We start from the raw sequence: 14,995 nt of genomic DNA, 5'->3' as shown, positions 1-14,995 counted from the left end.
ATCCAACCATTCTAAAGTACAATTTGGAACCATGCCCAAAAGGCTGCAAAATTGTGCCTATCGCTTGATCCAATAAAAAAACTACTACTGGGTCTGTATCTCAAAGAGATCATAAAAAAGGGAAAAGAACCCACATGTAGAAAAATAATTGTAGCAGCTCTTTTTGCAATAGCAAAGAATTGGAAAGTGAAGAGATGCCTATCAATTAGGGAATGGTTGAACAAGTTGTGGAACATGAATGTAATGGAATACTACTGTTATATAAGAAATGATGAGTAGGCAGATTTCAAAAAACTTGTAAAGACTTACTTATACTGATACTGAGTGAAATGAGCAGAATCAGGAGAACAAAACAAGATTATGTGATGATCAACTATGACAAACCTAGCTCTTATCAGCAATACAGTGATCCAAGACAATTCCAATAACTTGGAATGGGAAATGCTCTCCACCTCCAGAGACAGACCTATGGAGACTGAATGGAGATTCAAGCTTACTATTTTTAGTTTTTTGTTATTTTTTTCTTCTTTCTCATGGTTTTCTCTTTTGTTTTGATTTTTCTTTCACAACATGACTGATGTGGAAATATATATTTAACATTACTATATGTATAACCTTTATCAGATTGTTAGCTGTCTTGGGAAGGGAAGAAGGGAAAGAGAAAGAAAAAACTTTGGAACTCCAAGTCTTACAAAAATGAATGCTGAAAATTATCTTTACATGTAATTTTAAAATACTATTAAATAAAAAAATAAAGAGAAATAAGGAGAGAAACCTTGGAAGACAGGTGTTACAGAAACTTAAAAAAAATGTTTTCATTTCTCATCCTCAAATTTCAATGCATCTGTGAGGCAGAAAGCAGCTGGGCACAGAGAACCAGAGAAGAATGTCTTTGATTTCTCCATCACACTCCTTCTGTGACCTTAGACAAGGTAATTAAGGGTTCTGAGCCTTATTTTCCTTCTTTGTAAAAATGAACTGAAGATGCTAGACTTGCTATCTCACCTCCTCTCCACCTCCCGGCTTCCTTCAAGTCTCAGCTAAAATTTCACCTTTCACAATGAAACTTTTTTCAGTTCTTTCTGAATCTCCATGCCTTCCCTCTGAGATTATCTCCAAATTATCCTGTATTTATCTTTTCAGTACAAAACTGTTTCCATACTAATTCCTTCATAGGGCCATGAGCTCTCTAAGAGCAGGAATCTGCATTGGACACTATAATGATTGCTTTATGATTGTTACTCCTTTGATTCTCATAATAATCTCAGGAGGTAAGTGCTATTATTATCCCCATGAATATGGTCACACAGCTAATAAGAATCAGTAGTCATATTTGAACATATTTCTGACTGAGACATTAAGATTTGAACATCTTTTCTGATGGCTCTATCCACTGAGCCATCTAACTGCTTTAAAAATAAAATAAAAAGGAAGCACCCATCATCAAGGAATAATTAGCCGAACAAATCATGGTATACAAATATAGAAATGTGAAGACTTCTATGAACTGTTGTATAACAAATTAGGAAGAAATAGTATGATAAAACCATGATGATCACTCTTGGTCCTAAAGAACAAAGGACAAAACCTATCTAATAAATTTGGTAATACCATCTTCCCTCAGTAAAGAACAAAAAAACCATGGGGGCAGAATGATTTCTGAGGCAATTGCTACCTCTCTTAGTTTTTGTAGAATTTTCCTTTACAAAGGAAGGTTTACTGAGGGAGGTTATGCTGAGAAATAATTGTGATATTTTTAAAAGCATCAATAAAACTTATAATTATGAGTCAACATCACTTGTTTATCAAACCCTTGTTTATTAGCTTCAATGGGTACAGTTGATAAGTCCACAGAGATACAGAGTGATAATCATAAGCTTATTTAATGCTTCCTGGGTAAATTAAGAACATTTGAGGACAAGCCATTCTCCAATTGATAAATGGTCAAAGGATGAGCAGACAATTCTCAGACAAAGAAATTGAAATTATTTCTACCCATACAAAGAGGTGCTCCAAATCACTATGGATCAGAGAAATGAAAACTAAGACAACTCTGAGATACCACTACACACCTCTCAGATTGGAGGGGATGTGAAAAACTGGAACACTGATGCATTGTTGGTAGAGTTGTGAACTGATCCAGCCATTCTGGAGAGCAATCTGGAATTATGCCCAAAAAATTATCAAACTGTGCATACCCTGTGACCCAGCAGTGCTACGACTGGGCTTATACCCCAAAGAGATACTAAAGAAGGGAAAGGGGCCTGTATGTCCACGAATGTTTGTGGCAGCCCTCTTTGTAGTGACCAGAAACTGGAAACTGAGTGGATGCCCATCAATTGGAGAATGGTTGAATAAGTTGTGGTATATGAATGTTATGGAATATTATTGTTCGGTAAGAAATGACCAGCAGGATGTATACAGAGAGACCTGGAGAAACCTGCATGAACTGATGCTGAATGAAGTAAGCAGAATCAGGAGATTATTATATACTTCAACAATACTATATGATGATCAATTCTGATGGATGTGGCCCTCTTCAACCATGAGATGTTTGAGGCCAGTTCCAATGATCGTGTGATGAAGAGAGTCATCTATACCCAGAGAGGACTGTGGAGACTGAGTGTGGATCACAGCACAGTATTCTCACTCTGTTATTTGCTTACATTTTGTTTTCTTTCTCAGTTTTTTTCTTCCTTCTTGATCTGATTTTTCTTGAGCAGCAAGATAACTGTATAAATATGTATACATATACTGGCTCTAACATGTATTTCAACACATTTAACATATATTGGACCATCTGACATTTAGGGGAGGGGGGGAAGGAAGAGATAATTTGGAACAAAAGGTTTTGCAAGGGTCAATGTTGGAAAAATTACCTATGCATATGCTTTGTAAATTAATTAATTAATTAAAAAGAAAGAACATTTAAGAAGCCACTTTGGACACTGAAGTAGAGTAAAATTTCACCAAGTGTTAAATACCTCTTTGATGGTAGATTATATCACAAATTCAATTAGCTGTTTTTCAAGCTGAATTTAATTAAAGTCTAAACTGTCTTGGATGATTAAAGAATGGGCCTTGGAAATCATCTCATCTATCCCTTTTGTTTTATAAATGAGGAAATTGAGGACAAAAAAAAAAATCTAGTGAATCACAGAGCTAGATCTCCTGGATCTCACCATTACCTTATATTTAGAGAGGAAATAAAGCAAGACAACATAGCAGAGAAAGTGTCCTTTCTCACACATGATGTTTCTTTCTCCTGATGTATTATAATCTAACTTCAAACCCATCCACTTGACTGAATAGCTCTCTCCAAAGTCAACAAATATTTCTTAAATTACAGCTCAATGGCCTTTTCTCAAGCCCCAATCTCCTTGACTTTCATACTGTTTCTGAAAATCCTTATTGGTCCCACAATCCTCTTAGAAGCTTCTTCTGTTAACACTGCTCTCCTGCTCCATTCTCCAAGACCTTTTTGACCATTTCTCAATTACTGGATCAGCAGCCATCTCCTCCCTTCCTAAGAGGAAGGAGCCCTCCCATTCCCAAGACAAACACTTGAGTGAGCCATGTTCTTCTGTATGACTTCTTCACCTCATGGGCTCTCACGACGCCACTGGCAATGACATTGTGCTAATGGCACATGTGTGTGGACATATATATACATATATTTACATATATTATCTGAGGGAGACCTGCTCTTTCTGTACATCTTGTTCATCTCATTAGCTCTCACATTTTCTCCATGCTAATAGCATAAATTCACACACACACAATCACATACATAATATATATTTAAATATACATATTTTATGTCTTACATACATACACACATACACACACATATTTCCACCCCCAATCTCTCCAGTCCTCTGCTTGACTTGACTATCCTGTGAGCATCTCAAACTCACTATGTCCAAGAGGAGATTCACCATCTTCCTCCATATACTCGCTCTTTGAAACATTGCCCCAGCTTTCTCCCTCTTTAAATCAAATTATAGAGGCAGTTAGTTGTCACAGTAGAGTTGAAATCACAAAGACCTAAGTTCAAATTCAGCCTCAGACACATTAACTGTGTGACCCTAGCAGGGGTCCTCAAACTTTTTAAATAGGGGGCCAGTTCACTGTCTCTCAGACTATTGGAGGGCCAGACTATAGTAAAAACAAAAACTTGTTTTGTGGGCCTTTAAATAAAGAAACTTCATAACCCTGGGTGAGGAGGATAATCGTCCTCAGCTGCTGCATCTGGCCCACGGGCCGTAGTTTGAGGATCCCTGTCCTAGACCATCATTTAAACCAGTTTCCCTCAGTTTCTTCAAATGTAAAATGGGGTTGATAATAGCACTTATCTCTCAGAGTCAGTTATGAGGATCAAAATAAGATATTTGCACAATACTTAGCACAATGCCTGGCACACAGAAGGTGAGAGAGACATAAATGCCATTCTTGTCATATTTATGTATATTATAGTTTTATAGTGTTTGTGTTGATTTATCTATAACTGTGTATATATTATACCCCTTCTTTAAAAATCTAAGTTCTGTGGAGACAGAAACTCTTCATCATTGTCTCCGTTTAGTACAATACCTAGCATGCACTTTAAATATATTTGCCAAAATGAAATTTCACATATGGATGGACTCACAATTATTTAGAAAAGGTTTCCAAGGGCTGGATGAAAAGTTCAGCAACAATGGAAAATAGTATTTCATGAATGTGCTTTTCAGCTGTGAAAAAACAAAACAATTCATTTTTCCAGAGACTTTCCCTCCACTTATCTTTTAAACACATTTTACTATATTGGTTTAAATATAGGCCACCTTACATATAGGTCACATTCCTAAAATAAGTTCTCTTTGGAAAGAAAATATGCAGAGGTATTGATTCTAAAGTAAAAATAGTTAAGCTTTACTCAGAACATTGGAGGAGAGCATGAGGGACAATGTGGCCTATGTTTTGAATAACACACTATTTGTCTAAAGGAAAAATTGGGGATCACTTTCCATAAGACCAGGTCAACATGGAACAAAACAAATCAATCAATGTGTACTTATTAATTATCCAACACACTCTGAGCTAGACACAAGGGAAATATATACAAAGAATGAAATAAGTCCTACTTGCAAAAAGCTTATATTCTAATCGAAATTTGTCTAAAAGAAAAGTTGGGAATCACTTTCCATAAGACCAGGTCAACATGGAACAAAACAATCGATCAACATTTTTACAAGTCCTCCTTGCAAAAAGCTTACAGTCTAATAGAAAAGATGTCAAGTACATATGAAAATGGGGCATTTGCAACTGCAGAGGCCATAGTAGCAGGAGCAGAGAGAGAGAACCTGGGGTGCAAAACAGGGAGGGATATTTAGCCATTCATTTATTCAACAACAATTTAGTAGCATGAAGGGAGAGTTATGTGCCCGAAGATAAAAACATATCAATAAGAAACAGCAAACAATCTCCTGTTTTACACATGGGTCCCGCCACCTCCTTACATAAGACTAGCTTCTAAACATTCACGTTTTATCCTAAAGGGAGACAGCATGAATTTCTTCCGTGACTACTGGGTCTCCAAATTCTACCATCTCAGAGTCACCAGGTCCAAACCCCTTCAACTCAAAAAGAGCATCCACAATATTAACTCAACAAAGATCAACTACCTGTAGAACAAATAGATGCTCATTATGTAGCCTCCCCCCACCTAATAATATATTTTCAACATGTGCAAAACACAAAAACCTCCAGAAATTTCAAATCACAATGATGTAATAACTTCTGCTCCTTCTCCCAATTTTATTTGATCTGATAAGAGTCAGGAAGAAATGAGTTCAAATTCAGCCTCAGGAACTTCCCATATAACCTCAAGCACTTGCCTCTCAGGAAAAAAATGGTAAACCACTCCAATATCTCTTCCAACAAATCCCTACAGACTAAGAAGTCCCCTGATTGACAAAGAGTCTGACATACCTGAACAGCAATTTTAATTTTAAAGAATTCTAAGCATCAAAAAAGTTTGGATTTCTACAAAATTATGTGATGATCAACTCTTATGAACTTAGTTCTTTTCAACAATGAGGTGATTTAGGTCAATTCCAATAGACTTGTTTTTTTTTTAAATAACTTTTTATTTACAAGATATATGCATGGGTAATTTTTTAGCACTGACAATTGCAAAACCTTTTGTTACAATTTTTTCCCTCCCTCCCCCCACTCCCTTCCCCAGATGGCAGGTTGACCAATACATGTCATATATGTTCAAGTATATGTTAAATACAATATAAGTGTAAATGTCCATACAGTTATTTTGCTGTTCAAAAAGAATCAGACTTTGAAATAGTGTACAATTAACCTGTGAAGGAAATCAAAAATGCAGGCGGACAAAAATAGAGGGATTGGGAATTCTATGTAGTGGTTCATACTTATTTCCCAGAGTTCTTTCTCTGGGTGTAGCTGGTTCAATTCATTACTGCTCTAATTCCAATAGACTTGTGATGGATTGTCTAGTTATCTGCATTCAAAGAGAATGGAGACTGATTGTGGATCACAACATAGCATTTTCACCTTTTTTGTTGTTGTTTGCCTGCTTTTTTTTCTTTCATTTTGCCCTTTTCGATATGATGTTTTTGTGCAGCAAGTTAAATGTGGATATATGTTTAGAAGAATTGCACATGTCTACTAACGGGAGGGAGCAGGTTGGAGAGGAGAGAAGGAAGAAAGAAAAATTTGGAAACACAAGATTTTGCAAGGGTGAATGTTGAAAACTATCTTTGCATGTATTTTGAAAATAAAAACCAGGTATTAAAATAAAAAAAAAATTCATTTCTGAAAAAAATGTTTTTTGTTTTGTTTTTTCCTTTTATCAAGCTGAACTCCAATTCTTGTTTCCATCTATTGTACCCAGGGTCCCTAGAATATATAGATAGAGTGCTAGAGCTTCAAGACAACCTAAATTCAAAACCTGCCTCAATGAACTGATCTTGAGTAAGTCACTTAACTTATCTCAGCATCATTTGTTAAATGAAGATAAGAGCACCTACCCCTCTAGGCTATTGTAAGGAACAAATGAAATAGCATAGGGAAAGGGTTTAATTCTTGAAGCACTACATAAATGTTGTTATTTAGATAAATATGGTTTATCATATATAAATATTCTTATTTTTTGACCTTTGGGATTAAAGCAGAGCAAGTCTGAGGTCTCTTCCACATTGCTTCAAATATTAATGCACAATTATCATGTCCCTCCAGGTTTTCTCTTTTCTAGAACTACCATCCACTCCTTCAAACAATCCTCATACAAGCTGCTGTCGAATCCTATTATCATTATATTTGTCTCCCTCTGAAGAAACACCAATTTGACAAAAACTTTCCTAAAAAGTGATGGCCCAGTGGATAGAGCACTGAGCCCAGAGTCAGGAAGGCCCCAGTTAAGAACCCTTCTAGTTCAGATGACTCCAGCCAAGGTACTTCCCCCCTCAGTTTGCTTCTGCTCCCTCACCTATCAAATAGGGATATAACAAATTTCAAATGAAATCCCTGCATAGAGCTTAGCACAGTGCCTGGAACAGAGCAGGTGCTGTAATGCTGAGCTGTTTTGAGCCTTGTCTGGCTCTCTATGACCCCATCTGGGACGTTTTCCTGGCAAAGACACTGGAATGGCTTGCCATTTCCTTCTCCAGCTCCTTCTGCACTTGAGGAAACTGAGGCAGAAGGGGTAAAGTGACGTGTCCAGGTCCACACCCCTAGTATCTGAGGCCAGAGTTGGGCTCCCCTCAGTCACTGATGCAGGCTGGCATCCGTATCCCAAGGCCGAACTCTGCGGCCCAAAGGCACCTCTTGCTCTGGAATTAGTCTGAATCCTTCTGGACTTCAGCCTTCATCATCCTGAGGAGCATTAAAGCCCGTCAGAACCTGGGGAGCTCCACGACAAGCTGTCACCGAGTCGGAGAGCTGGCTCGGAAATAAACAGTCTGGCCTCCGTCCTTCCCTTGCTCCTGGAGGAAGTGGTCAGCCAAGTGATGATCCCAAAAACTAAAGCAGGGGAGCTGATTCGCTTAGCCGGGCACATGCCCCGGACAAGCTCCACTCATCAGGAGAGAGGGGAACTGACCTTGCCTCCAGTCAAAACAGGTCTCCTTGGGGTCCCTTCCCTATCTGCACAAGGTCACTCCTCAGTCACAGTTGTCACTACAGAAATGGGGGCTTTAAAACAGAAAAGCTGGTTCATTTGGGGGGGGGTTTCCCCTGAAAAGTTAATTGTCTTCTGGCATTGTCCCTTCACAACAGTAACCAGTGGAAAATATTTTTACAGTCAAAGGTTCTGATAAAGGCCTCATTTCCAAAATATATAGAGAATTAACTCTAATTTATAAAAAATCAAGCCATTCTCCAATTGAAAAATGGTCAAAGGATATGAACAGACAATTCTCAGATGAAGAAATTGAAACTATTTCTAGTCATATGAAAAGATGCTCCAAGTCATTATTAATCAGAGAAATGCAAATTAAGACAACTCTAAGATACCACTACACACCTGTCAGATTGGCTAAGATGACAGGAAAAATAATGATGATTGTTGGAGGGATGCGGAAAACTGGGACATTGATGCATTGTTGGTGGAGTCGTGAACGAATCCAACCATTTTGGAGAGTAGTTTGGAACTATGCTCAAAAAGTTATCAAACTGTGCATACCCTTTGATCCAGCAGTGTTACTACTGGGATTATATCCCAAAGAGATACTAAAGAAGGGAAAGGGACCTGTATGTGCACGAATGTTTGTGGCAGCCCTGTTTGTAGTGGCTAAAAACTGGAAACTGAATGGATGCCCATCAGTTGGAGAATGGCTGAATAAATTGTGGTATATGAATATTATGGAATATTACTGTTCTGTAAGAAATGACCAACAGGATGATTTCAGAAAGGCCTGGAGAGACTTACACGAACTGATGCTGAGTGAAATGAGCAGGACCAGGAGATCATTATATACTTCAACAACAATACTATATGATGACCAGTTCTGATGGACCAGGCCATCCTCAGCAACGAGATCAACCAAATCATTTCCAATGGAGCAGTAATGAACTGAACCAGCTACGCCCAGAGAAAGAACTCTGGGAGATGACTAAAAACCATTACATTGAATTCCCTATCCCTATATTTATGCCCACCTGCATTTCTGATTTCCTTCACAAGCTAATTGTACAATTATTTTAGAGTCTGATTCTTTTTGTACAGCAAAATAACGTTTTGGTCATGTATACTTATTGTGTATCTAATTTATATTTTAATATATTTAACATCTACTGGTCATCCTGCCATCTGGGGGAGGGGGTGGGGGGGGTAAGAGGTGAAAAATTGGAACAAGAGGTTTGGCAATTGTTAATGCTGTAAAGTTACCCATGCATATAACCTGTAAATAAAAGGCTATTAAAAAAAAAAACAGTAACCAGTGGCAAAAATATACATTTTTGCATTTAATTTGAGGGTCTACCTCGGACTCTTTAGCCCTAAGAATCTTGGACCTAACTTTACGGACTAACTAACCCAATCCTTTCTTTGTACAGATGAGGAAACAGTGACCAAGAGGACGTTTCAAGTTGGCTCAAGAGATAGAGCACTAGTTCTGGAGGGAAGAGGACCTGTGTTCAAATCCAATCTTAACACACTTACTAGTTGTGTGACCCTGGACAAGTCACTTAACCCTGTTTGTCCTCCCCCCACAAAAATAAACAAAATAAAAACAAAAAAGGGAGCTTCAGATACCCACAATTTCATATGACCTCAAGAAAGAGGTCATCTAACCCAGCCTATTTCTCAGTGCAGGAATCACCTTTATAACATTCCTAAACATGTTTATTTTGTTTCTGCTTGAACACTTCTGATTATGGGGAGCTCACTACTTTGGTAAGCCAGCTAAAGCTAAATAGCAACCTGTTAGGTTAGGGGTAAAGGACAAAAAGCATTTAAAGGTGACATGACCTACTCTCAGAAGCAAATCTTGATACAAAGTGCTTTCTTGACAAGAGTTCTATGAGGTAGATAAAAAAGGTATGTTGTTATTCCCATTTTACAGATGAGGAAGGTCAAGTCTCAGTCAATGACAAAGCCAGGTCTCCCAACTCCTACTTCAGCACTCTCTTTCCGCCTTGCTTAGCAAAAGACCTCAGCCATGAGGGAAAATAACTCTTGTGAGGCACAGAACCTACATAAAGTACTGCTCACTGGCTTTGTGGGAAGTTTTAAGATATCCAATCTGGTGACATTTTCATCATCTCCTATATAAAGCCAACAGGACCATCATGACATTAGTAGATTAGGAATCACATTGAGATTAACATCAGAGCACTTCTATAAAATGGGTTTAATACCACAGTGGCTATCCCACATGCCCTTTGGACATGGCAGTAGAAATTCCCTCCAGGATGACATAAATCAACACTATCTGGTTTTTTTCCCCATTTACCAGCATGTTATTTTTCCAATTACATATAAAGAAAGTCTTCAACATTAAGATTTTGAGTTCTAAATTTTTTTCTCCCATTTACCAGCATGTTATTTTTCCAATTACATATAAAGAAAGTCTTCAACATTAAGATTTTGAGTTCTAAATTTTTTTCTCCCTTCCAAGAAATGTAATATATGGTATACAAATACAATCTTTTTTTAATTTTTAAAAATAGCTTTTTATTCTCAAAATGCATGCAAAGACAGTTTTCAACATTCACCCTTGAAAAATCTAGTGTTCCAGATTTTTCTCCCTTTCTTCTCTCCATCTTCTCCTTTAGACAGCAAGTAATCCTATATAGGTTAAACATGTGCAATTCTAAACATATTTCCACATTTATCATGCTGCACAAGAAAAATCAGATCAAAAAGGAAAAAAAAGAGAAAAAAACACAAGGAAACAACAACAAAAAGGGTGAAAATACTACGTTGAAGTACAATCATTTTAAACATATTTCCATATTAGTCACCATCAACACTATTTGTAAATATTTTTCCAACCAACTATGTCAACATTCCTAACATCCAACTCACATTTCCCCATCTAATAATACAAAAAGGACAGAAAAAAACTTTGGGACAGAACAGTATTGTCAAAGGAGTGAAATGAGAGGGCACAAACATTCATTAAGCATCCACTATATACCAGTTTCTAACATTCTCCAGGAGTCCTCAAACTATGGCCCTCGGGCCAGATGCAGCAGCTGAGGACGATTATCCCCCTCACCCAGGGCTATGAAGTTTCTTTATTTAAAGGCCCACAAAACAAGGTTTTTGTTTTTACTATAGTCCGGCCCTCCAACAGTCTGAGGGACAGGGAACTGGTTCCCCTATTTAAAAAGTTTGAGAACCCCTGTAAGCACTTCACAAATATTATGTGTAAATAATTATCTCTGCACATTTGGAAATGAAAGATCTGGATTTCAATTCTGATCGTAAGACCTCCATAAAATGAGGGGATTGGTTAGATGACCATGAAGGATCCCTCCCTCTTTAAATCCTACCATCCTATAATTAAGATACCTTATAAAAGACACAATATGACAAGAAATCCCTGTCAAAAAAGGGAGTGAGATGAATTTCAGCACCAGGGCTATCCCAGCCAACAGTTTATACTACAGTTATCACCCTTGCTCAGGCTCCTTCAAGACCAAGAACATTCAGGATGAATGCACTGTCCTACATTTCTTAGTCTTTGCAGCTCTAACAAGCAGAAAGCTCCCCTTAACTACTTCTTTAGTTTGCAGATGGCTGTAATTGAAGTTATCAGGTTAGTTCTGATCAGAAAGGAGCTTCCCAGGGAGAAACAAAGCCATCAGATGCGGAGATGGGGAGAGAAGGCATCCCAACAGCAGCACTTCTCCCAAGCCTGGAGATCCACCTTTTTCTCCAAAGCCTTTTTAACCCAGTAGGGAATGAGATGGGCTCCAAGAACCCACTCACAGGAAAACCCATTAAAATACTCCAAGAAGCCTTGCATTAGACCTCTCAGTTGTTAAAAGTTCATATCAAAAACATCAAATTCATTTTTCAAAAATCAAACATTTCTCTACTTTTGTCCCCCCGAAATTCAGTAGGTGAGGGATTAAAATGATGCAAGTACCTGGTTGTATCCAGGGGAATGAGGGCCCAATAAATGGTTGAACTACAAAGGAATAAACAGCATTAAATACCCTAACATGGGACACAAACCAAGAATCAACAAGCACTTTTGAAACTATTATGTGAAAAAAAATAGCTTATATTTGAACCAAGGAAGACATCATATAAACAAATACACATGAAAGATTATACCAAAGTTGCAATTAACAGAATCAAAGTCATAGGCCATGAGTGAGCAAAGAGAATCAAGAGAATTTCTGAAAAATGTACAAAGAACTGATCCTCCCAGAATTCAAGATGTCTAAGCTAAGGATTGAATCCAGACTGAGCTAAAGTTTTTTAAAGTCTAAAGTTTTAGAAGCTAAAAAATGGGAGCAAAGGGCCATACAATCACACAGTCTTATGGTAAACTTGGGGAAACTAAGGCACAAGCTTTTAATTCTCATATTAGAACCCAAAATATAGTGGTCTTTCACCAACCATGACAACCAACTCGGAAAAAACACAAAAAAAAGTCACTTAAGAGAAAAACAATCTCAATGATAATTTCTAAGCTTTACTAAAAAGCATCAAGATTAAAGGAAAATCAGCACTGAGAAAATATAAACTCTTAGATTATTGTCCCTATATTCCCTTAGGGCCTAGAACATAATAAAAACTTAATCAATAGTTGCTGATTAATTGAGCATTCTCAAAAAGTTTTTAATAGGCACCTGTCGACAGAAGCTCAGGTTCATAGAACTTTAAAAGAACATCATTTTTCCCTATTTACGGTGTCCCATCAGCTACATCACAAAATAGAGGGGTTTGAGAAACAAGAGGTACCTGGTAGTAGGTTTTAATGCTCCTAACCAGAATGGTGAGGTTTTGTATCCGAAGGTTGACATCATTGTTGACATGCTTATTGATCCGCTGATTTGTTGGCCTGGGGTCTCTAGAGGAAAAAAAGAAGAAGAAATGAGACATTTCTTGAAAAGCGCCAAAAGTCAAACAGTTTTCGAAATGGGGCATCAATAGGGGACAGCTGCTGGACCTGGAGTCAGAAAAACCCAAGTTCAAATTTCACCTCAGATATTCCCTGGCTGGGTGACACAGAACAAATCACTTAAGTTCTGCTTAATTCAGTTATTATCTGTAAAATGGGGATAGTAATAAAATCTCCCTCACTCTCAGGGTTGTTGTGAGGATCAAAGATAAGATAATAATTGTAAATTTCCTGGCTCACAGTAAATACTATATAAACATCATATTTATAATTATGTAAATTTTCAATATTATTACTAATTTAATGAGAACCTTTACCAAGGACTCACAATGCCAAGAGAGAAGAGAAAGATTCACAGCTTAAATAAAATCAAATTAAAGGCTTTAACTTTATAAGGTTTACATTGCATTCAGAGCCACTTCCAGTGGCAAGTAAGACAAGCTAGTAAGTTAAAGAAAAATTCCATCTCAGATCTTCCAGAGTCCACGTGTCAAGCTTCTCCATGGAGCTGCCCATGAGGTAGCCTTCAAATTCAAATAATAATCTCTATCATTTACAGAGTGCTTTAAGATTGGCAAGGCACTTTACATTCTTCTGGACTCCAAGTCCAACATTTAGCAAATTTTTGCATGATTGAACATATATAACATATCAAATTTTTTTGCTGTCTAATGGTAGCCATGTGGGAGGGAGAAAAAAAAAGAAATTTACATGATCACTTTGTTATATATTTGAATGGAATAGAACAAGTTGTACATAGGAGATTTGCAAATTCCATGTGCAATCATCTTTCTTATTGTACTAGTTATAAAAATTATTTTATTCCATAAATTACAAATAATTTTTCTAAATAAATGATAAATACATAACCTATATTGGATTACTTGCTGTCTGAGGAGGAGGGAAGGAAAGGAGGGAAGAAAAAACTAAAACTCAAAAATCTTTGAAAAATGAATGAGAAACCATTTTTATATGTAATTGGAAAAATAAAATTTTGTTGAATTTTTAAAAAATTAATGTTAAAAATTGTCTTTACATATAAAAGGGGAGAAAGTAAAATATTATTTTTTTTTTAATTAAGTGGCCCAAACATGGTTATAGAGACAGCATAAATTGGACCCTGATAATCTTGACTGTGAGGTCAAATCAGCTCACCATGAACGTGAGCAAATCAAATAATTTCTCTGAATCTCAGTTTCCTCATCTGTATAAGGATGTTAGAATCTATGATCTCTAAGATTCCTCCCATCTCCAAATCCTAAATAAAGGGGACTAAATGCCTAAGAATCCTAAATGAATGAAAGCTCACAGACTAATGAGAGATAGGGACAACACTTAAATAACTACGAACAAACAAGGTATTTACAGACTAAGCTGGAGATGATCTTAGAAAGCACTAAAATTAGAGAATATTGGGAAAATCTTCTTAAAGAAAGGGAGAACTTTAGCAGCGGATGAGCATGTTTAAATCGATCGGACAAGGGAATGGTGGTCTGATTCTGGGGCCTTGTAGTGTCTGCCTACAAAAAAACCCATTTGCAACAATACTCAGAACATAAAATATCCCACGACACAATAACCCAGGGAGGAATACCACTAATTCCTCTGGGGCTTGCCATTTGTTTCTCAACCTCAGTCAGCCCTTGCGGAGACAAAACCAAAGGAAAGACTGACTTCACTGGGCTGATCTACACACGAGGAGTTTGTCCCATGTCTTTGTAAGTTATGTCACACACACACAGTCCTATTTACAAAGCAGAGATCTGAAGAAATGTAGAAAAGTAGAAGACCCTACTTTTTGCCACATTTACCAGAGGCTACTTTGCAAAATAACAGCAATTCATGTTCCTACAGTCCCAGGGACTTTCCCAATATCCACTGGGGAGGAGGAGGCAATACAA

General features: G+C 37.2%; 1 protein-coding gene across 1 annotated transcript in view; it reads right to left on the bottom strand.

Annotated features, from left to right (window-relative positions):
* The window catches only part of CCDC88C (coiled-coil domain containing 88C), a 229,549-nt gene that overhangs the window by 204,247 nt on the left and 10,307 nt on the right, over positions 1-14,995 (bottom strand). Inside the window, exon 3 of the mRNA XM_031952347.1 lies at positions 12,935-13,043. Within this exon, the coding sequence (XP_031808207.1) occupies positions 12,935-13,043 (109 nt within the window). The remainder of the gene's footprint in view (positions 1-12,934; positions 13,044-14,995) is intronic.

This window comes from Sarcophilus harrisii, chromosome 2 (assembly GCF_902635505.1).
Source record: "Sarcophilus harrisii chromosome 2, mSarHar1.11, whole genome shotgun sequence".
NCBI classification, from domain to species: domain Eukaryota; kingdom Metazoa; phylum Chordata; class Mammalia; order Dasyuromorphia; family Dasyuridae; genus Sarcophilus; species Sarcophilus harrisii.
This window is presented reverse-complemented; position numbering and strand designations above follow the sequence as displayed.